At 41.9% G+C, this 23,835-nt stretch overlaps 1 protein-coding gene across 3 annotated transcripts in view; it reads left to right on the top strand.

The window, feature by feature from the left end:
- The window catches only part of phkb (phosphorylase kinase, beta), a 177,651-nt gene that overhangs the window by 83,838 nt on the left and 69,978 nt on the right, over window positions 1-23,835 (top strand). For all 3 annotated transcript variants that reach the window (XM_036584480.1, XM_036584481.1, XM_036584479.1), the window contains 4 exons: window positions 1,537-1,594; window positions 1,727-1,804; window positions 4,270-4,428; window positions 8,463-8,557. In XM_036584480.1, the coding sequence (XP_036440373.1) occupies window positions 1,537-1,594; window positions 1,727-1,804; window positions 4,270-4,428; window positions 8,463-8,557 (390 nt within the window). The remainder of the gene's footprint in view (window positions 1-1,536; window positions 1,595-1,726; window positions 1,805-4,269; window positions 4,429-8,462; window positions 8,558-23,835) is intronic.

Raw genomic sequence — 23,835 nt, 5'->3', positions numbered from 1 at the left:
GGAGAGGAAAAGAGAATAGAAGAAGTGAGGAAAAGAGAGCAATGACGAAGAGAGGAAAAGAGAAAAGAAAAGAAGAGGAGAGGAAAAGAGAGCAATGAGGAAGAGAAGAGAAGAAAGGAGAAGAGAAGAGGAGAGGAAAAGAGAAAAGAAAAGAAGAGGAGAGGAAAAGAGAAAAGAAAAGAAGAGGAGAGGAAAAGAGAAAAGAAAAGAAGTGAGGAGAAGAAAGGAGAAGAGAGGAAAAGAGAGGATGAGAGAAGAGAAGAGAAGAAAGGAGAAGAGAAGAGGAGAGGAAAAGAGAAAAGAAAAGAAAAGGAGAGGAAAAGAAAAGAAGAGGAGAGGAAAAGAGAGCAATGAGGAAGAGAAGAGAAGAAAGGCGAAGAGAAGAGGAGAAGAAAAGAGAAAAGAAAAGAAGAGGAGAGGAAAAGAGAGCAATGAGGAAGAGAAGAGAAGAAAGAAGAAGAGAAGAGGAGAGGAAAAGAGAAAAGAAAAGAAGAGGAGAGGAAAAGAGAAAAGAAAACAAGAGGAGAGGAAAAGAGAGCAATGAGGAAGAGAAGAGAATTCAGTGGTGTTGAGGTCTGGACTCTGGGGTGGTCAGTCCATCGTTCAGCTTCTTTGTTTAATGTATCCGTCTCCTTTTCTCAGTGAGGTTCTTCTTGACAGCTACACATCCTTTCAGACCCACAGCGCTGAGTCGTCTTCTCACAGTGGAAGGATGGACAGAAACACCTGTGGATGTTTTCAGATCTGAAGCAGCTTGATTTTCTCCTCTCTCTCAGAGATGAAAGCTTTAAGTGCTGTTTATCTGATGGGGGCAGTTTTGGGGTCTCCCAACTCTTCCAGGTGGTTGTTAGGAATCCCAATTTCTCCATAGCTTTCAATCTGTTTTTGTAAACTCCTATTTTTCGACCAGAGCAGGATGGGTTCCCTTTTTAGTCTTGGTTCCTCTCAGTGTTTCTTCCTCTTCCTCTTAGGGAGTTTTTCCTTGCCACTGTCTCCATTGGCGACGCTCATGGGGGCTCAGACCCGGATTGTTCTGTAAAGCTGCTTTGTGACAACACCTGTTGTAAAAAGCGCTGTATAAATAAACTTTGACTTGACTCGACTTTTTCTCCCACTTATGCATGTGGATTATTTAACCTCCTCAGAAATGTCTTCTGAAAAATGAACATGTCGTTCTTAGTGGCTGTTTTTAGATTAAACTGTGGACACAGCCTCTACATTCTCCATAGAAAAGCACTGTCCAGTAGAATGCTGTGCTTTTTGTCTCTTCTCTGTCATTAAAGGATGTGACTATATTAGCTTTGCTGTAATAACAGTGAGCAGAAACCAGCAACATGATTTATTCATTGTTCCCTGTTAAAGTAGCAAAAAAACCTCCCATTTTTTATTAATGATGGAGTTTGGCACCAGAGTCAGTGTAGTATTGAGTGAATATGCCCACATATATACGTTCATGTGTGCGTTTATTTAATAAAGACGCTGCGTAATGACCGTGGGTGGCCTTTGACCTCTTGCTCTCTCTCTCTCTCTCCGCAGCTGTTTGATGGCATCGAGTGCGAGTTTCCCATATTTTTCATCTACATGATCATTGACGGTGAGGCTGAGGGTCGTGATTTAACTGTACGGGTCAATTTTGAATTATTGCTGCAGTTAAACTGAAACAGAGGCTTTTCTGCCGCGTTTTTCTTCTGGAGGTTTGGTTGTGATTCCTCTCTGTGTTCTGTAGGGGTGTTCAGGGGAAACCCGGCGCAGGTCAAGGAATACCAGGAGCTGCTGCAGGACGTCGTTTTCCAGTCCTATGATGGTGAGGTTCCGTCTTTCAAAGCTGATCTGCTCCCCTGTTCATACCTTCACGCCCTCATTTAAATGTCTTTCTTTAGAGAAGCTCTGAAAGGCTTGGGTGACTTTTCTCATTATTCACTACTGTGCACACTTAAAAAAGATGGTTCTTCAGGGGTTCTTTAGGAAAAAAAATGGTTCTGTATAGAAGCATTACCACTCAAAGAACCCTTTGCATGATTAAAGGGTTCTTTGGGTCATGAAAGGGGTTCTATATAGCACTAAAACTGCGACAACCATGACATTGTAACAATAGAAGAAGAACGCTTTTCAAAAAGGCCCTATATAGAACCATATACAGCACATTATCCTTCAATCTGAAGAACCCTTTCATGATTAAAGGGTTCTTTCATGATTAAAGGGTTCTTTTTATTTACATTTTGCTCTTTCGGTGCTATATGTAGAACCCTTTTCAAAAAGGCCCCGTATAGAACTACATACAGCACATTATCCTTCAATCTGAAGAACCCTTTCATGATTAAAGGGTTCTTTCATGATTAAAGGGTTCTTTTTATTTGCATTTTGCTCTTTCGGTGCTGTATGTAGAACCCTTTTCAAAAAGGCCCCATATAGAACTACATACAGCACATTATCCTTCAATCTGAAGAACCCTTTCATGATTAAAGGGTTCATTCATGATTAAAGGGTTCTTTTTATTTACATTTTGCCCTTTCGGTGCTATATGTAGAACCCTTTTCAAAAAGGCCCCATATAGAACTACATACAGCACATTCTCCTTCAATCTGAAGAACCTTTCATGGTACCATTAACACTTACAGAACCCTTTGCATGATTAAAGGGTTCTTTGCATGGTGAAGTGGTTCTTCAGATTAATGGAGAATGGTTAAATATAGAACCTTTTTTGAAAAGGGTTCTATATAGCACCGAAAAGAGTTCTGATATTGTGACAGGCTTGACAACGTAACAACAGAAGAACCCATTTCGGTGGTATATATAGAACCCTTTTCGAACCCTATATAGAACTATATACAGCACATTCTCCTTCAATCTGAAGAACACTTTCATAATTTAAAAGGTTCTTTGAGTGTTCATGGTTCTATCTTTACTAAGGAACCCTTAAAGAACCTTCTTTAAGAGTGTATACACCATATCACACTACACTATGTGCTTACCCTATATGTACTACATAGTAGTATGTATGTATAGTGTAATATTCAGGGTTCTTTAGTAAAGAACATGTTCTATATAGAACCATGAACACTCAAAGAACCCTTCGCATGATTAAAGGGTTCTTTGCATTATGAAGTGGTTCTCCAGATTGATGGAGAATGATTAAATATAGAACCTTTTTGCAAAGGGTTCTATATAGCACCAAAAAGGGTTCTATGGTTATGATGTCAAGCTTGTAACAGTAGAAGAACCCTTTTTGGTGCTATATTGAACCTTTTCAAAAAGGCTCTGTATAGAACCATCTACAACACATTCTCCATCAATCTGAAGAACCATTTAATCATGCAAAGGGTTCTTTGAGTGTTCTACAGTATATAGAAACATTTTTTTCGCTAAAGAACCCTTGAAGAACCATCATTTTGAAGTGTGTATGTTCATTAGTCTTCTGCACTTTATACACTTCACAATAACAGGCTTTAATAATCTTCATCTTATTGTTTGTCAGTGATGGTTAATGATTATAATAGCTTCCCACAGTGCCTATCAAAAGTATTCACCCCCATTTCATGTTTTATTATCACAGAACATTAAATTTATTTCTTAACACTGATCAACAAAAACTCTAAACACTGATCAACAAAAACAGTCTCAGTCAAACTGAAAACAAATCTCTACAAAGTGAATTAAAAATGTCATGATATGAAATGAAAACATGCCAAAATGTGATGAAATGTAGGATTTCATGATGTATTGAATCATTTCCTAAAGAATCATCATTAAACCGAATCAAATTTTGTCAAATGTGAGATTTTGTGAGACACTGAATTGAAATCCTAGAGAATCATAATCAAACCGGCATGAATTCAAGATTTTATGATGTGCTGAATCTTAACTTAATTGAACTGAATTGTAGTAAATATGAGGTTTTATTGATGGATTGAATTGTTTTGTAAAGAATCAAAATTGAACTGAATCATGATTAACGCAGGATTTCATGATACACTGATTCTTTTCCTAGAGAATCATTTTCGAACTGAATCAAATCATAATGAAATGTGAGATTGAATCATTGAATCATTTCCAGTCGTAACTGAATTGAATTGAATCATGTTAGTGTGAGATTTCAAGACACAGTGAATCGTTTCCTGGAGAATCGTAATGGTATTGAATCTAATTGTGATGATTTTAAGTTTTTTTTTTCATGATTTTGAAACGTTTTTCAAAGATTTTTGTCAGAGAGGTCAGGAATTTAGACCCCTGGTGTGTATTTATTTATTTATTTATTTATTTTTAACGCAGGCCATGCCGTCATCCCCAAGTACTACTACGTGCCGGCGGACTTTGTGGAGGCTGAGCAGAAGAAGCACGGCAGCCAGAAGCGTTTCCCTAGCAACTCGGGCCGCGATGGGATGCTGTTCCTCTGGGGTCAGGCTCTGTACAACATCGCCAAGCTGCTGGGTGAGTGTCCAGGGGTCAGAACTGACTCATACAGGGCTCAGACGCAGAACCGGCTCGTTTTGAGCGGAGCCAAACTTCGGATCTCACATTTATTATTATGATGTTCTTAAACCTGCTGGAACAAAAACTGGTGAATTGTTCCTGCAATGGTTGTGATGCAATGATGGTTCTTTAAAGGATCTTTAGTAAAGAAAATGGTTCTACATAGAACCATAAACACTCAAAGAACCCTTAATAAAGAAAAAGGGAGTTCTTCTGTTGTATACATGCTTGACATCGTAACAATAGAAGAACCCTTTTTGTTGCTACATAGAACAATTACCAAAAAGGTTCTTTAAATTGATAGAGAAGGTGTTGTATATGGTTCTATATAGAACCTTTTTGAAAAGTGTACTATATGGTACCAAAAAGGGTTCTTCTATTGTTACAAGCTTGACATCGAAACGACAGAAGAAACCCTTTTTGGTGCTACATAGAACAATTTTCACAAAGGTTCTTCCGGTTGATGGAGAATGTGTTGTATATGGTTCCAGATAGAACCTTTTTAAAAAGGGTTCTATATGGCACCAAAAGGGGTTCTTCTATTGTTTCAAGCTTGACATCGAAATGACAGTAGAACCGTTTTTGGTGCTACATAGAACCATTTTCACAAAGGTTCTTCAGATTGATGGAGGACATGCTGTAGATGGTTCTATATAGAACCTTTTTGAAAAGGATTCTATATAGCACCAAAAAGGGTTCTGCTGTTGTTACGATGCCAAGCCTGTAACAATAGAAGAACGCTTTTTGTTGCTACATAGAACAATTTTCAGAAAGGTTCTTTTTAGAACCATATACAACACATTCTCCATCAATCTGAAGAACGTATTCACGGTGCAAAGAACCATCTAATCATGCAAAGGCATCATGGTTCTACATAGAATAGTTTCCTTCACTAAAGAACCCTTGTAGAACCATCTTTTTTAAGAGTGTATATTAAAGAGTCCATACAGTCCAAATATGGAAATCACTGTTTTGGTGATGTCACAAAAACCAGCATATTGATGTATATCCACCTTTTCAGCCTACACCAGTTTAGCCCCGCCCCCTTACGCTATAAAGCTATAGCTATAAGGAGCATTTCAGCCATTTAAGGCACAATATTGGCAAGCCAATTAGAACAAAGGTCATTTACATAGTTTAGTCTTAAAGGGACAGTAATAAAAACTGTTTAACTAATTTTGGTGCATAAACGCATACAAATGTCGTAAATGGACCTCAGGAGAGAAATAAAACACAAGCTATTGCTGGAAATGAGCCGTTTAGAAGATTTCAGCAGCTGGTTGGCTGGAGTCGACACACACAAACAATAAAATGTAGGTTATGGGTTCTTTAACCTTTTCAACTCCTTGGGACCACCGGTGGTTCCAAAACGCACTTCGTCATATTCTTCATAACTTTCATATTTCATAAGCTACATTCTAAAGCTGGGGGTCGTATGAGAGCTGTAACTGTCTTCTTTCCAGTCAAATAGATGGTGATGTAATTTTAAACCCTTATAATAAAAGAAGCTGAATTTTTTGTCTACTGAAAGTCGACCCATTTTTCCACAAATCTTGGCTATAAACTATAAACAGATGGCGTCTCTTCAGTGATCTGCTCTGTAAAAATTATTTTTATAAAATGATACAAAGAGCGTCTAAGATTTTTGGCTTTCAGCAGTAAATTGTAAGCATATAGCAATATGTGTATCATAAAACACATGTTCTGTTAATTTGAGGGGAACTTTTACCAAAAATGAATAAATAAAATAAAAATTTACATTTATTTCATGCAGTAACTGAATAATTTGCCTCATGATTTGGTCATGTAAATTCAGATGGACAAACCAAAACGTACCCTGTTGAATAAGAGGTTAAAATGATTCCATTTTTGGTTTACATTTTTTTTCTCCCTGTAAAAATCCAGTTCATTTATGTTACAGTTTGCCTTTTCGTTCCTCGATCGAGTTCGGAGCTCCGCTCGGCAAAATTAGCAGGAGCTGCTCAGCTATTCATGCGGCGATTATTATACCATATGCACTCTCTCCCCCGGTCCGCTCAAAGGGAATTTCGGAGTGAGCGTTTTTCAAAAGGCTTCTGTCGTGCTCTTTTGAACGAGGCGTCGGAGGAGGTTTGTTGAGCTGAACTGTGAGGTTACACTAATGAACGTGTTGTTAGAGAACGAAAGAGACGCATTAGGAAGGGATGGATTGTGCTCCGAGCGCACTGCTCCCTGTACGTTTCAATCACAGTTCGGTCTAAGAGCCATTTCCATACAGTTTAAAAAGCTTCCGCTTGTATTTGATTTGTATGTGATGCATTATTCATATCAGACCTGACTCTGTGCAGGTGAATTGGTGCTCCGGTGGTGCAGCAGTGCACATTAGGGCTGCATAATATGGGCAAAATATCACATTGCAGCTATATATCACAATATATCATGCATACTGCCATTAGAATATACTGTAACTGACAATGCATTAAAAACACTTTAACAAACACTTAATTAGAAGCGATTAAAGACAGACAGACAGACAGACAGACAGAAAGGTAATAGTGAGATAGATACACCATATAGCCTAAAGTATGTGGTTGGACATCCAGTTCCAAAACCATGGGCATTAATATGGAGCTGCCCCCCTGTGCGGCTACAACAGCCTCCACTCTTCTGGGAAGCTTTCCACCAAATTTTGGAGAGTGTCTGTGGGAATCTGTGCCCATTCAGTGAAAAAAGCATTTGAGAGTTCAGGCACTGATGTTGGACGAGAGGGTCTGGCTCACAGTCTCCGTTCTAGTTCATCCCAAAGGTGTTCAGTGGGGTTGAGGTCAGGGCTCTGTGAGGGCCACTGGAGTTCCTCCACACCAGACTGGTCACTCCATGTCTTCATGGAGCTGCTTTGTGCACAGGGGCTCAGTCATGCTGGAACAGGAAAGGCTCTTCCCCAAACTGCTGACACAAAGCTGTGTAAAATGTCTTTGTGCTGCAGCATCAACATCACCCTTCACTGGAACTGAGGAGCCCAAACCCGTGAAAAACAGCCCAGCTCATCATCCCTCCTCCACCAAACTCTACTGTTGGCACTATGCATTCTGGTTCTCCTGGCGTCCGCTAAACCCAGAATCGTTCATCAGACTGATTGAGTGATTCATCACTCCAGAGAACACGTTTCCACTGCTCCAGAGTCCAGAGGCGGCACTTTACACCCCTCCATCCGACACTTGGCATTGCGCATAGTGATCTTAGGCTTGTGTGCAGCTGCTCAGCCATAGAAACCCATTTAATGAAGCTCACAACACACAGCTATTGTGCTGATGTTGCTTCCAGAGCCAGTTTGGAACTGTAGTGAGTGACAGCAGAGGGTAGGCCATTTTTACACGCTTCAGCACTCGGCAGCCCCACTCTGTGAGCTTGGGTGGTCTACCACTTCGTGGCTGAGCTGTTGTTGCTCATAGACGCCCGTATATATGGCCAGGGCAGGTCTAGCATGGCGTCCCATGACAGTGCCACGTTTAAACTGAGCTCTGAAGTACGACCCATTCTACATCCAGTGCATCCAGTAGTAAGTGTGGCTAATACTCCTGAAGTCGATAACTAGGAGGGGTGTTCACATACTTTTGACCATATAGTCTAGGTAGGTAGACAAGTAGACAGGTATACAGGCAGGTAGTTGGTAGACAGGTAGAGAGGTAGACAAGTAGACAGGTAGGTAGGTAGGTAGGTAGGTAGGTAGGTAGACAGGTAGACAGGTAGGTACACTAACAGAAAAAAACATCCAGACAGACAGACAAATAAAATGGTAATTGAAATGTAATCTTAACTTTCTATATAATTTTCCAGTCAAATGTGTGTATTTGGTATATTTTTATAAATGGATCTAAATCATATTAAAAACATGAAATCGAATCACTGAGTTAAAATCTAATCAAATTCTTTGGGGGTCAGTGATGTGTATTGTGAGATAAGCAGAATGACGTGCTTTAATCAGAGTAATAATCTTTCCTCTGCTCCCACAGTGGACGGTCTGATCAGCCCTAAGGATATCGACCCCATCCAACGCTACGTCCCACGGCAGGACCAGAGGAACGTCAGCATGAGATACTCCAATCAGGTAAGCTGGTCCTTCATCCCACCAAGGCTGTCTCACGGTCTTCATCTGCAGTGTGTCCAGTAAGGCTGGATGTTGCTTACATGCTCACGATAAGATGCTCATCATTATGACCATAACAGAGCTTTATAGAGGCTTTTTAAATGAAACAGTAGAAGCCATATCGCCCCCTACACTTCCTGTAGTGTATTACAGTCTGTCAGAGTGACTGTGTGGATCATATGAACATTATAGAGGCTTTTTAAATGAAACAGTAGAAGCCATATCGCCCCCTACACTTCCCGTAGTGTATTACAGTCTGTCAGAGTGACTGTGTGGATCATATGAACATTATAGAGGCTTTTTAAATGAAACAGTAGAAGCCATATCGCCCCCTACGCTTCCTGTAGTGTATTACAGTCTGTCAGAATGACTGTGTGGGTCATATGAACATTATAGAGGCTTTTTAAATGAAACAGTAGAAGCCATATCGCCCCCTACACTTCCTGTATCATGCTTATCATTACAGCTCTGCCATTATATATAAGGGTTCAAATCAGTGATAAATTATGCTGATAATTGTATTGTGATCACAGTCCTAGTGTAGAGATTCAGCTTGCTGTACTGAGATGTGTTTTATATTGGGATCTGTACTGTACCACATTTTGAAATGACCACTCCAGTGGCTAAGAGTCATGTCCTCTGCTTGTATAATCTCTCTCTGTGTCCTGTTTGATGTTGGTGTCCCAGACACAGCGGGAGCCGGCACACATCCACAGCTCGTTTCATCAGCACCGCAGGGCTGTTTACACTTAAAAACTGGGCTCTACACACACCGCGTGGCTTAACTCTCAGAGTCTGTTACGTAATAAACTACAGCACTGTGCAAAGAGACTGCATTTCCTTAATTTGCAGTCAAACACGGCCATTAAGCACAAGTTATTACATTTTTCAGGAGATATTTCTGAGGCGACTAGATACACCATAATCAGTGAAATAAGAAACAACACTGGAGTTCCCCAAACTGTTCAAACACAGAAGTTGGAAGTGTACAAGTGTCCAAAATGTCTTGGTGCTGAAGCGTTAAGATTTCCCTTCACTGGAACTAAAGGTTCTAGACCAACCCCTGAAAAACAGCCCCATATCATCATCCCTCCTCCACCAAACTCTACAGCTGGAACAGTGCAGTCAGGCAGGTAACGTTCTCCTGGCATTCACCAAACCCAGACTCGTCCATCAGACTGACCGGTAGAGAAGTGTGATTCATCGACACTTGGCATTGTCCATTTTGATCTTAGGCCTGTGTGCAGCTGCTCAGCCATAGAAACCCATTTCTTGAAGCTCCTAATGTGGAGTTCTTTTGCTGATGTTGCTTCCAGAGGCAGTTTGGAGCTCTTTGGTGATTCAACAGAGGATAGGCGCTGTGTGAGTTTGGTGGTCTTCCGCTTCGTGGCTGAGCTGTTGTTGCTCTTAAACTCCATTTCACAATAATAGCACTTACAGTTGTCTGGGGCAGATCTAGCAGGACAGACATTTGACAAACTGATTTGTAGCAGAGGTGGCATCCTATAACAGAGCCATGTTTAAGGTCACTGAGCTCATCAGTACGACCCATTCTGCTGCTACTGATCTCCATTTTGGCCATTTTTCATTTTTTGTGCCACAATTTGAAAAAAGCCAGTTGCCCTTTATTTTGCATTAAATTTCAGGATGAATGCACCAAGAGAAATGGTCCAAAATGACTTTTTAATTAAACTGTCTCCATTAACTTCCATTAGAAGTTAAGAATGTTTTTCCTTCTCCTGTAAAGTAGCGTTTTTTGGTTTTGTTCCAAAAGCTGTGATATGTATTTTCTGACCAAATTAGAATCCTCACAAACACGGATTGCAAGTTTAAAATCTGCACTTTCCACACAGCTACTCCACTTGTTTCTCTGAGCTACGGGTCAGAAATAATTCATGTAAAATTACAGGGGTTTTGTGATGGTGATGACTGTGATCTCTAAGGGTTCAGTGAGCCTGTGTTGAGCTGAGCGACGCTGCACTCGTCTCTTCAGGGCTCTGTCCGCTGGTTCCTGTCGGACTGCAGGTCCGGTAGATTGTCATGCGGTATGTTCTGCTGTCAGAAGGCTGTGCGTCAGTACGCCGGTCATGGTTGTTGACTGCAGATTCTCTGCAGGTGGAGTGGACGAGAGACGGTCACCAGCAGCAGGTCTGTGGGCTCAGCAGATTCAGTTAGTCATGGTTATGTGTCTGAACATACTGAGGATGATGGCATCCTTTCAGCTGAAGCCAAACAGGACAGGACGCAGCAAATGTTTTCGCCCTCGCTGAGTGAGATTCTGGCAGATATACACAACAGCAGAGTTGTTTACCAGGAAGGAAAAGTGTTGGTAATGCAGTGAGAGTAAAAGTACATTTACAACAAAACAACTCGGGTAGAAGAACAAAAGCAGCCGCTCAAACATCAATTAAAGGGGACTCGCAGCATTTTTTAAAATTCTGCATTATTAAAGAATCAGACGTCCACCTCTAAAACCTCCCTCACAGGAAGTTACTGCATGAAATGGTTATGAATTCACTGCCTGATGACTGAGACACTGTTTTATGATAGTTTTGAGAAGATTTGGCCTTAAAACATTTTTTTTAAATCTGTTCATAGTGGAGGGATACATGCAGGATGTTGTGAGGCAAAATAGTCCCTGAAAAGGGTTCCCAAAAGCTTAGTCTAAGTGTTAAGATGGTCTCAACTGGTAGAGAGATGTGTGCTAAGACGCTATTTCTCTCTCTCTCTCCCTCTCTCTCCCTCTCTCTCTCTCTCTCTCTCTCCCCTCTTCCTCTCTGTCAGTCTCTCATCTATATATCTGTATGTATACTTTCTCTCTCTCCTTTGCTCTCTCGATCTCTCTCTCTCTCTCTCCCTCTCTCTCTCTCTCCCTCTCTCTTTCCTCTCTCTGTCTCTCTTCCCTCTTTCCCTCTCTCTCTCTCTCTGACTCACTCTAACTCAGGGAAACATGCTTTTGCGAGTAAACAGTCTTCAAAATCAGGCGAGGACATCATTCTGACTGTATAACAGAAATGTTTATTCCAGTGTTGAACAGCCAACAAATGATTTCAGAAATGCAGTTCATACACACACGTCTGTCTACAGTCTACAGACAGTCATACACACGTCTACAGACAGTCTACAGATAGTCATACACACACGTCTACAGACAGCCTACAGGCAGTCATACACACACGTCTACAGACAGCCTACAGGCAGTCATACACACACGTCTACAGACAGCCTACAGGCAGTCATACACACACGTCTACAGACAGCCTACAGACGGTCATACACACACGTCTGTCTACAGTCTATAATTATACACACACGTCTACAGACAGTCATACATGTCTACAGACAGTCTACAGACTCACACACACATGTCTACAGACAGTCATACACATATACAGACAGTCTACAGACAGTCCTGCGCACACATCTACAGACAGTCTACAGACAGGCATACACACACGTCTACACACACGTCTACAGACAGTCTACAGATAATCATACACACACGTCTGTCTACAGTCTATAATCATACACACACGTCTGTCTACAGTCTATAATCATACACACACGTCTACAGACAGTCTACAGACAGTCATACACACACGTCTGTCTACGGTCTACAGACAATCATACACACACGCCAACAGACAGTCTACAGACGGTCATACACACACGTCTGTCTACAGTCTATAATCATACACACACGTCTACGGACAGTCTCCAGACAGTCATACACATCTAGTCATACACACACATCTACAGACATCTACACACGTCTACAGTTATACACACACATCTACAGACAGTCAATCTGACATTTTTCCCCTTTAAAAACTGCTAAGCCTAAGTCTTGAATACAATTTCCACAGTTATTTCATGTTGCATAGCTAGCTTCTTATGTTAAGGGGGAATTCCACCAAGTTTTCAAAATTTACTCATAATTCAGATGTCTTTACAGTGGTGTTGATGGGAACCAGGGGTCGCCATGACTACAACAGAAATATAGACATTTTATTTACTATCCAAAACCACCTACACGAGTCTTCTGAGTTTATATGGAATGTTGATGATGGGAAAATAGTGGAAAATCTGAAATAATAAGTTTTCTTTGGTGGCCATTTTGCCTCACAACACCCTGCATGTATCCCTCCACCATGAATGGAGTTTAAGTTCTCAAAACTATCCTAAAACAGTGTCTCAGTCATCAGGCAGTGAATTCATAACCATTTCATGTAGTAACTTTCTGTGAGGGAGCTTTTAGAGGTGGACGTCTGGTTCCTATCACCACCACTGTGAACAGTTCTGACTCGGTAAGTCTCTCTAGAACGGAGCGTTTCACACCAAACCACTCTGAATGACCCTGTTTACATCTCACACACTTCATTTATGTTGTCTCACACTATATTCTGTTCTTCTTTCCTCTGATATCCAGTCCAGTGTTCATTGCTGGTACCCATTTTTTTTATATCAGATCATTTTAATCTCCCCTCACAAAAGCCCACGAGTCGTTTATCATCTCCACCCAAAACCAAACTACGAGTTAATCAAGCCGGTCATATGGCTTTTAATAAAGGTACATCTATGCAACATCAGTCTTCAAGGACTTAATTAAGGAATAATTATATTGTTTCAGATAAGATTTGAGCTGAATTACTGTATCATTATTACTATAATGAAAATGAGATAATTAGTAATATAAGCGAACCCCTGCAATAAACGATGAAGTAAGTTTCAGTGGATTTAATTGGATAAAAATAGTGAAAGAATTTGCATATTTTCCCCAAATGAGTAGCAAGAACATCATATAGATATTTTGCAGAGGAGCTGCAGAACCTAGCAGTCAGATCAATTAACATCTACACTTAATAGCAATGGTTCTTCAAAGGGTCTTTAGTAAAGACAGTGGTTCTATATAGAACCGTGAACATTTAAAGAACCGTTTGCGTGCTTGGACGGTTCTTTGCATGGTGAAGTCGTTCTTTAGATTGGAGAATGTGTTGTGCATGGTTCTATATAGCACCAAAAACTGTTCTTCTGTTCGTACAAGCTTGACAGAAGAACCCCTTTTGGGTGCTACTTAGAGCCATTTTTAAAAAGGTTCTATAGAGAAGCATATACAACACTTTCTCAATCATTGTGAAAAAACATTTAATGATGCAGAGAACCATTTAAACATGCATCTGTTTTTTTGAGTGTTTATGGTTCTTTATAGAACCAGCTTTTTAAGATTGTAGCCTACAGCACCAACGACTGTAGCATGGCAGAGATTTAATAACAACATTTTCTTTATTGTATTTGTCGTATATGGATAATTCTGCAGAACACATTTGGAAATTTTAACTGTTTTGGACATTAGACTAAAATCCTTTTGCTCTGAGTGACTCTGTGTCTTAATTATGATTATTTTATTTAAATAAATGATTGAATGTTTCATTTTGTCACTGCTAAAATAATCATAACTCTACCAAACCTTACCAAATGTTTCATTAGTGACTGTTCTGGTATTTTAGCTCATTTGGAGCTCAGAAACTCAGCCAGTACATGACCAGCAAACACAGCTTTGAGCAGCTGTTCACACAGAAAATCATCATATTTTACATGAAAACACTAAAAAGTGCTGAACTGCAGAAAATATGACGATTCTTAATGTTCCACACTGACTTTCAGACTTTGGGACACATTTACTTCAAAACAATGGGATCTAACTGCTCACCATGTGGCCATGAGGGACAGGGATGCAGCCTCACCTCCTGCTCTACAATGCAGGGGTGTGGCTAAAACAAAGCTCCACCCACAGACGTTTTAATTTAAAAATTAACTCAATTCTAAATTGTTCAACTTCACTTTAAAACAAACAAAATAAACCTTTTTTTTTTTTCAGAAGTGTAAATTTAGGTGTTGGGGTTTGGGACAGACGCCTCCCAATAAAAAGTACCTTATAAACGATGATTTTGTTCATCTTTAGTTAATAATCTTTATTAATGCCTCGAGTTTAATGACAGGAGGTCGTCTTGAGTAACATAGAAAATTCAAGCTAACTTCTCGGAGTAATTTTACGCTCGTAAAATAATCTGATAACTGCAGCGGATCAGATTTTAGCAGTGATGTGTTAAGGATGTGTCCGAGTACAGAGATGTGGTGATGTGATGAAGCTGCAGGTGTGTCTGAGTGTGAAAGGCTCAGTAGATCAGACCCTCCGTCTCTCCGTCGCTCAGCTGTGTGTCCGTCGCTCTCTCGGGCTCTGAGATGGTGTGTTTATGAGTGAGCGACTCTGCTCGTGCGTTTGTGCTCTAGTGAGCACATTCGTACACTTGTGAGCACCGAAGGAGGTTAATGGGAATTTTCCCAGCATGCTCTGTTCTAGGGACTGTCACTCACACATACACACACAGTTCTTATTGATTAGGTCTGAAGGTGAGGGAGCTTCAACTGGCCGTCAGAGGAGATACAAACAAACCACTTCAGAGGGAGAGAGAGAGAGAGAGAGAGAAAGAGAGAGAGGCTCATTTCAGAGAGAGAGAGAGAAAGAGGGAGAGAGGGGCTCATTTCAGAGAGAGAGAGAGAAAGAGGGAGAGAGGGGCTCATTTGAGAGAGAGAGAGAGAGAGAGAGAGAGAGAGGCTTATTTCAGAGAAGGAGAGAGTGAAGAGTGAGGGAGGAGGAAAGAAGGAGCTCATTTCAGAGGGGGAGAGAGGCTTGTTACTGAGAGAGAGAGAGAGAGAGAGAGGCTCATTTGAGAGGGAGAGAGAGAGAGGGGCTCATTTCAGAGGGAGAGAGAGCGAAAAGTGAAGGAAAAAAGAAGGGGCTCATTTCAGAGAGAGGGAGAGAGAGAGACTCGTTACTGAGAGAGAGAGAGAGAGAGAGAAAGAGAGAGAGAGAGAGAGGCTCATTTGAGAGAGAGGGAGAGAGGCTTATTTTAAAGAGAGAGAAAGGGAGAGAGAGGCACATTTCTGAGAAGGAGAGAGAGGGAGAGAGTGAAAAGTGAAGGAGGAAGAAAGAAGGGGCTCATTTCAGAGGGAGGGAGAGAGAGAGGCTCATTTTAAAGAGAGAGAGAGAGACTCATTTCAGAGGGAGGAAAGGAGAGAGAGGGGGAGAGAGGTTCATTTCTGAGAGAGAGAGAGAGAGCAAGAAGAGTGAAGAAAGAAGGGGCTGATTTTAGAGGGAGGGAATGAGAGAGAGAGGCTCATTTCTGAGAGAGAGAGAGAGAGAAAGAAAGAGGGAGGAAGAAAGAAGGGACATGTTTCAGACAGAGAGAGAGAGACAAGCTGAGAGAGAGACATGAGCTGAATTGTGAGTCGTCAGTGGAGCGAAGCTGCAGAAAGTTTAATGTCCTTCAGCTCGGCGTGAAACTTTGTCCTGTTTCTTAAAGCTCAACACTTTTTTAGTATATTTTTCTGTGTTTTTACATCATTCATTCACCAGTTTAGTCCCACCCACCTGTTAGATCTCCAAGTATCACATGATGCTCCCGACCTGGGAGGCTGGAGGCCTGCTGTGTTAGCTAACAGATGCCTGCGTTGGCTAGCATGGTGCTGAGTGAGGTAGGGGAGAGGGAGGACCAGCCCACCCACCCAGACAGACAGCGAGAGAGAGAGCGAGGACGGTTATGATGTGTTGGACTCTCAGTGATGTCAGTAATGACTGTGGCATCACTGGGGATCGAACTCGTGCCAATACAATCGCTGCTTTAATTTTGCACTGGAGTCAAACGGCCTATGTAGCTTAGCAGTAGAAGCTTACACCCCACCAGTTAGCATGGTGCTAACTGTATGTGTAAATCAGTGATCTCGGCAGATGTTCAGTATCTCAGAATACAGTTTCTATCCGACTGATCGAGGTGGGTAATCCTGTAAATAATCCGTTAAATAGAAGAATAATATCTGTGTAAACGCCTGTATCTGATTACATTCCCTATCGGAAAGTTTAAGTCCGTTCTGATCATGTTCGTCGCGTCATAGTGAAAGTTTATACCGTTCAACATGGCGGAGCAGAAACTGGTCTGCAGAGGAGACGAAGTTTATGCTCTGATCTTTAAAAGACGGCGGTGGGACGGACGTCCAGCTTATGTGTCTCAGAACACGACGTCTTCCTCTCGGCCTTCTTTAATAAGGACATGTGAAGGACGTTTTCCTGAGTCTGACATCATTTTAAAGCAATTAAAAACACAATCACTGCTCACTGCTGCTCATCTCACTCTGACTGGACTCACGTGATGCTGGTTGTCATGGTAACGTCTACACTAAGTGTCTGATTACGTAACGTGCATATAAACACCTCAGTCTTAATCTCTAATTGGAGTGTATTCAGTCTTTGCATGTCAACACAGACAATCTATAAACATGGACTAAAGCAGGGGAGCTCAGTCCTGGTCCTGGAGATCCGGCACCCTGCAGAGCACCTTCAGGTATTAGAGCCAGGTGTGTTGGGTCCGCTCTCTCCAGGTTGGTAGACCTCCAGGACCAGGATTGGGCACCGGCCCGAAAAGTATGTCTGTCCATCTGAACTTTATCAGTACTTTTGTCCATTTCCGACACCAAACACATCTCAACCACGTGGGCTTTAAGGCTGACGGTTGTGTGTATTTGACTTTCCACCAAATTATCGCTTTAAAACTGCGACAGGTTTTCATTTGAAGCTGATTGGATTTGTCTCTGACAGGCTTTCAAAGGTTAAAAATAGCGCCTCGGCGCGGGAACGACTGGGAGTGATTATAGTCCTGCCGCTCTCGATTTCTGCACTTTATTATGAGTCACATTACCTCATAAGGGTCTATTGGTGTTTTTGGTTCAAAAAGGCATCAACACATTAACCCTGCTGGATCTCTCAGCATGAAGGGATCACAGCGCAGAAGTGTTTACCGCATGCAGCGCCTCTTCTTATATTTGGTTCGTTTATTTCTCACTCAAAGTTCATTAAAACAAGCAGAGAAATTGTGTGGAAAGTGCAGATTCCAAGTTGTCAGTCTGCCACGTTTGTGTCTGTAAGTAGGAGATATTATGATTTGAAGTTACGTTAGTCCTGTTTTGCACCAAATTACATTTTTGCTGTGTTTTTGTCATCAGAGCAAACAGAAGAGAGTGCAGACTCAAACCTGGCAGTGTAGGATATGGATGGAATGCACAGTATATTGGCAGCCCTTATGTTATTTGCATATAAATGGGAAAATGTAATAATAATTATTGTTATTGTCATCAGTATTGGAATTACCATCATAGGCAGTAGATAACTGCACCGCCCCTGGGGCAACACACAGTCAAGCAGTTTGTTTCTTTTACTGGTTAAGCCCACTGTTGCCATAAAGTGTACTATACTATGTGGACAAAAGTATTGGGACACCTACTCATCACACCTACATGAGCTTTTATGAATCCCATTCTAAATCCATAGGCATTAATATGGAGTTGGTCCCCCTTTGCAGCTCTAACAGCTTCCACTCTTCTGGGAAGCTTTCTAAGATGTTGGAGAGTGTCTGTGGGAATTTCTGTCCATTCATCCAGAAGAGCATTTGTGAGGTCAGACACTGATGTTGGACGAGAGGGCCTGGCTCACAATCTCCGTTCTAGTTCATCCCAAAGGTGTTGGATGGGGTTGAGGTCAGGGCTCTGTGAGGGCCAGTCAAGTTCTTCCACACCAAACTCACCCAGTCAGGCCTTCATGGAGCTGCTTTGTGCACTGGGGCTCAGTCATGCTGGAACAGGAAAGGTTCTTCCCCAAACTGTTCCCACAAAGTTGGATGTTTACAATTGTCCAGAATGTCTTGGTGCTGAAGCATTAAGATTCCCCTTCACTGGAACTAAGGGTTCTAGACCAACCCCTGAAAAACAGCCCCGTATCATCATCCCTCCTCCACCAAACTTTACAGCTGGCACAGTGCAGTCAGGCAGGTAATGTTCTCCTGGCATTCACCAAACCCAGACTCGTCCATCAGACTGACAGATAGAGAAGCTGATTCATCGCTCCACAGAACACGTTTCCACTGATCCAGAGTCCAGTGGTGGCGCTTTACAGTGCCATGTTTAAGGTCACTGAGCTCATCAGTGCGACCCTCTACTGCCAGTGTTCGTCTATCAAGGCTCTGTACTTAATTTTATCCACCTGTTAGCAATGGGTGTGGCTGAAACACCTGAACTCAGTAATTAGGAAGCGTGTCCCAATACTTTTGTCTATATGGTGTATGTGCACCCCTAGAATGTTAATGTAATTTATGTAATCACCTGTAATTCATTATTCACATTAGTAGTGGGTGGTGTACCGGTTCACCCAATATAACAGCCAGCATTCTTCCTCATGGATGAGTTTTGTCATGACTGTTATTCATTTATGCCACAAAAAAGCCCCCCATAAAGCTACATACAAACCATGCAAACCACACTAATGATATCCTGTTCAGCTGAATGACTGAGTCGTGCAGACCCTCAGTCACCTCCCACCGTCTGGCCCATTGCATCTGAAGTAGTCCACTTTGTTTAGAGGCACTGGACATAAAGCAACAGCTAGTCTTTTGGGGTTAGCCTTAGCCAAACATGGACCCCAGAGCGATGAGGCCTGGCTGAGGAGCTGCCTGACTCAGTCAGTTGCGTCAGACGATGTCTGATTACAGCCTTGTCTGTGCAACAAGCCGTAGACCAGCAGGGACTGAAGCATGAGTGAGTGTAATGTTTTCCAAATTCCAGCAGTGTCTGGACACACATATGAGACAGACGGCTGGAGAAGTTCAGTGAAGCTGAAGTTGGCTTCTTATTCAAATTTCCCGTTCCACCTTAAATGGTGCAGCAGTTACATTCAAACATCTGTACAGGTGCCACAATGTACCTGCTGCTTCATTTAAGGTGGAACGGAAAATTCGAATTAGTAGTCAATTTTAGCTTTTTTAGAAATTCAGACATGACTCAGAATTCAGCACTGTTTTTGCCCAAAAGCAATATTGACACAGGTTTATTTATATATTGTTCATGTTTGTTTTTACTGTTTTGCCCAATATAAATATTTCAGGGTTACAAATGTTAAAAGGACCTCCCAGAATAATAATCCGCTGTTAATCTCCACAAAAATAGGTTTACTTAAGCATCTAAGGGATATATATACACTGATCAGCCATAACATTATGACCACCTCCTTGTTTCTACGCTCATTGTCCATTTTATCAGCTCCACTTACTATATAGGTGCACTTTGTAGTTCTACAGTTACAGACTGTAGTCCATCTGTTTCTCTGATACTTTCTTAGCCCCCTTTTACCTTGTTCTTCAGTGGTCAGGACCCCCATGGACCCTCACAGAGCAGGTACTATTTGGGTGGTGGATCATTCTCAGCACTGCGGTAACACTGACGTGGTGGTGGTGTGTTAGTGTGTGTTGCGCTGGTGCGAGTGGATCAGACACAGCAGTGCTGCTGGAGTTTCACAGTGACTCTTTCAGTAAAATGCTGCTGCTTAGACTACGTATTCAGTCAGTTACGTATCTAGAACTTCCAGAAGGTCTAGAGCGATGCTTTTCTCATTGTAAATCAAAGCATGATTGGTTGATTCCTCTGCCTCTTCCTAACGAGGTTTGTAGTTAATGTAACATGAAAGGCCTTCAGTCCAGCTCCTGAAGTCCTAACCAATAGGAGAGCTCGCTTTGCTGTATTGACCTAGATGCCACAGAGAAACCAGTCCTGATTGGACAGTTTTCTGTTTGTGTTTCAAAATATTAACCCTTTTGTTTCCAATTAAAACAATATATACAACAAGCATGATGATTATAATTATTATTATAATAAAAATTACAGACAGATATTTTTTTATTTCACAGAAATCATTAATAAATGCTCCTCACTGCTGTAATTCTTCACTGAGATGACGTGTTCTTTTCTCCGATGCGTCTTTCTGAAGATTCACTGTTTGTCCCTCTCAGTTCCGATGATAAATAATGGTCATCAAGCTGTGAGTGCAGGCCAGTTGTCGTGTGTCCAGCGCTGGGCACTGTGCAGTGGAGGGGAGCGTTCGCCATCACAAAGCGCTCTGAAACGATCAGGGCGGTGGTGAAACGGAGCAGAATGGACCATCACTCATCCACACATCGGCTTCTCCTCCAAAAAAATACATTAAAGCTTTTTCATCAGCGCGGCTGCTGATAGCCTGCTTAGCGCTAATGAGCGCAGCAGTTTGGCTTCATGACTAATGAATAGGACTCTTCCCCACCTGTGATTGGATTCTGTCTAGTAAAGTCACAAATATAGGGTTACAGCAGCAGTCAGGAGGACCCTCCTACGTTTAGAAAGATTTTCTTATTTTTTTAACAACGATAATTAAACTGTCCTACTTTAATAAAGTATTTTAGATCGTATTTTTTAAATACCCCCCTATCGCCTCAATGCATACTCTCAAGTGGCTTTATATACATAGAGTACCATTCAATAGTGTCATGAAAATTATTATTAGCCATGAAATAAAACCATTTAACTCAGCATGTTTTGCCAGTAGAAACACTATGGGCCAGTTTCCCAGACGTGGATTAAGTCTGATCTTGGACTAAACTGCAGTGGTAGTGGTGAATCACTAGTGGTGAATCACCAAATTCTTTTTTTAATCCAAGACCAGGCGTAATCCATGTCTGGGAAATGGGCCCTATGTAATATCAGAATAACTACAAATAAACATACAGTAAAACGTAAGAGGATTTTTTAAAAACCCATATTTCTTCCAAATTTAGTCAACGTCAGCCCCCATGCGTTGCCAGACTGGGTGATTTCCCACTAAATTGGTCAGTTTTTGGTTATATTGGGCAGGGGGAAAATGCTTTGGCCTATGCTTACGGCTGTGGCATCACCAGGCATTGAACCCACAGCGCTACGGTTCAGGCTTAGACTGTTGCACCACTTGGAAACCCCCCAATTTTTGCTTTTAAGAAAGTATGTTGATTAGACAGATCCAGTTAGAAGAACACAGGTTCGATTCCTGACGTCTCGCTGCGCTCCAGCCATCGCATGGATTCGTCCGAATCCATCATTTAGTTTAATGAACAATTGATTACACTATGAAAATGAGAGGTCAGCTCAACTTAACTGATCGTATGGCTTTTCTTGAGTGACTCAATTTGAGTTCACACGACTCAAACGTCTCAAAAATTCCCCAGCTACTGTTTCTGGCTCTGCATCTCAGTTAGATAAAAAAAGTGAATTTGCATTTTTTTTTTACTCAGTTCCCCCACTAGCTGGCGCTCCTTCTATCACACCGTCCCATTTGGCATATTTTCCTCTTGGGCTTCCAGTTATGGGCAGCTGTGGTATTACACAACCTCCTGATGTTGGGATGAATCATTAGACAGCTGCACCACATGAAACGACGCCATGTTTTAAAGTTAAAACAACTAATATTCTCTCCAGTGTATTAAACATTTATGGACACAAAATCTGAGCAGATTCATGAGTTCCTGAGTGGTGCAGTGGACTAAACCGTCACCCCAACAGGAGGTTGTGAGTTTGAGCCCCAGCGATGCCACAGCCATCCATAAGTGTGAACCCAAGAGGGGAAATGTCCAGCAGGACAGTGTGATGGAGAGAGTCCTGGCTAGTGGGGAAGATGAGTATAAAAACAGATTCAGAACTAAAACATTAAGAGAACTTTTGAAGTTTGAGTTGTGTGAACTCTGGGGTCCTCAAGTTGAGTCGACTCAAGAAAAGCCCTGTAATCAGTCACTATCTTTTTGAGTTGAGCTGATCTCTCAGTTTTTACAGTGTAGTTAATGTAGGTATTGGATGATAACTGTAAATTCTGGATCTCTTTGACGAGAGATTTGGAAATCGTTAAAATAAATAAAATAAATAAATGTTTACCGATCGGTCTACATCCCGGATCCGGATGCCCCCTGGACGCCTCCCGGTGGGGGTGTACCAGGCACGGCCTACCGGAATAAGACCCCGGGGTCGTCCTAGGACCCGCTGGAGGGATTATATCTCCAAGTTGGCCTGGGAGCGGCTTGGGGTCCCCGGGAATGAGCTGGAGGAAGTTGCGGGGGACAGGGTCATCTGGGATTCTCTGCTCTCCCAACTGCTACCGCGACCCTATCTGGACTAAGCGGTTAACGATGATGATGATGATGATGGTAAAATAAATCAAGCAGAACAGTAAAAACGGATTTTGTATTTGTATTTATTCGACTGTTTCGTACAAATCAACACTCACTGCCCAGATAAATGCATCATTTCTCAGCTGGCTTAACACGTCTGCACATTACTGTGTTAGTTATCCTCATCACTGACTCTGTTCTCACATCTGTGGCCTCTTTGATAATTGATACATCTCTGATAAATACCTCAAATTAATAATATTAGCAAACATGTTCTTTCTTCTTCCTCTCTTTGTGTAACTGTTCTAGTTCAGAGCTCGTAGCAGCTGTTGTTTGCGTCCTTAGGGCTGTGTATGTGTGCTGACAGGTGTTTGGTGGTCGTCGGCTCCTCCTGCTCCCCTTTCATCCACTCAGTAAAACAGCCCGCATTTAAAATATACACGATGTTTATGCTCTTCTGTGATGCTGGTAGAGAGGATGTGAGAGTTGTGCTCATGTCTACAGTTTTGGTACTGTTTTTACACCCCCTCCTCAACCTGCCCTCGCCAGTTCTCATAGGGCAGAGGTGTTCAAAGTCCAGCCCAGGGGCCAGATGCGGCCAGCAGACAGATTTTAAGTGGTTTGTGGCTTTAGCTGTGAAGTTAGCTAAAGTTTAAGAGCCTTTCTTCTCTGACTGGACCTGCAGCTTAATTGACCGAATGACATTTAGTCCAGACTGCAGCCTTAAAGCTCAAACTCAACACTGAGAGCCGGAGATTTTGGCGAGACGGAAGTTTGAGTACTTTACCATCGAGAGCCGCAGCAAGGCCCAATCCCAGTTCTTCTTTTTACCCCTACCCCTTGTTTTCGAGTGTTGCCCCTTGGAACTGAGTTACATTGTAGTGGTTGAAATCTTCTCTCTGAAATGGGACCCTCAAATAAAAAGAGCATTACTTCATTAACAGCTACCAGCGCTGCTCTGCAGGCGACCCTGCCAGTCTGCAGTGACAGCAGAGGAGGGTAAAGTTCAGCTCCTCACTGCTGGGCTTTAGTTACATTTAGGGCATCATATGATCTTCAAAGAGGGGGGCAATTATTTATTATCACCCACCCCTAATTCTTCAGTGATATGAAGCTGAAGTCAGATATTCACCAGCTTCTTGTTCGCATTTTCCCGTTCCACCTTAAATGGTGCAGCGGTTACATTCTGGCACTTCA

Source organism: Colossoma macropomum, unplaced genomic scaffold, assembly GCF_904425465.1.
Source record: "Colossoma macropomum unplaced genomic scaffold, Colossoma_macropomum, whole genome shotgun sequence".
In the NCBI taxonomy this organism is placed as follows: Eukaryota; Metazoa; Chordata; class Actinopteri; order Characiformes; family Serrasalmidae; genus Colossoma; species Colossoma macropomum.
The sequence above is the reverse complement of the archived record's forward strand: the minus strand, read 5'-3'. Positions and strand labels throughout refer to the sequence as shown.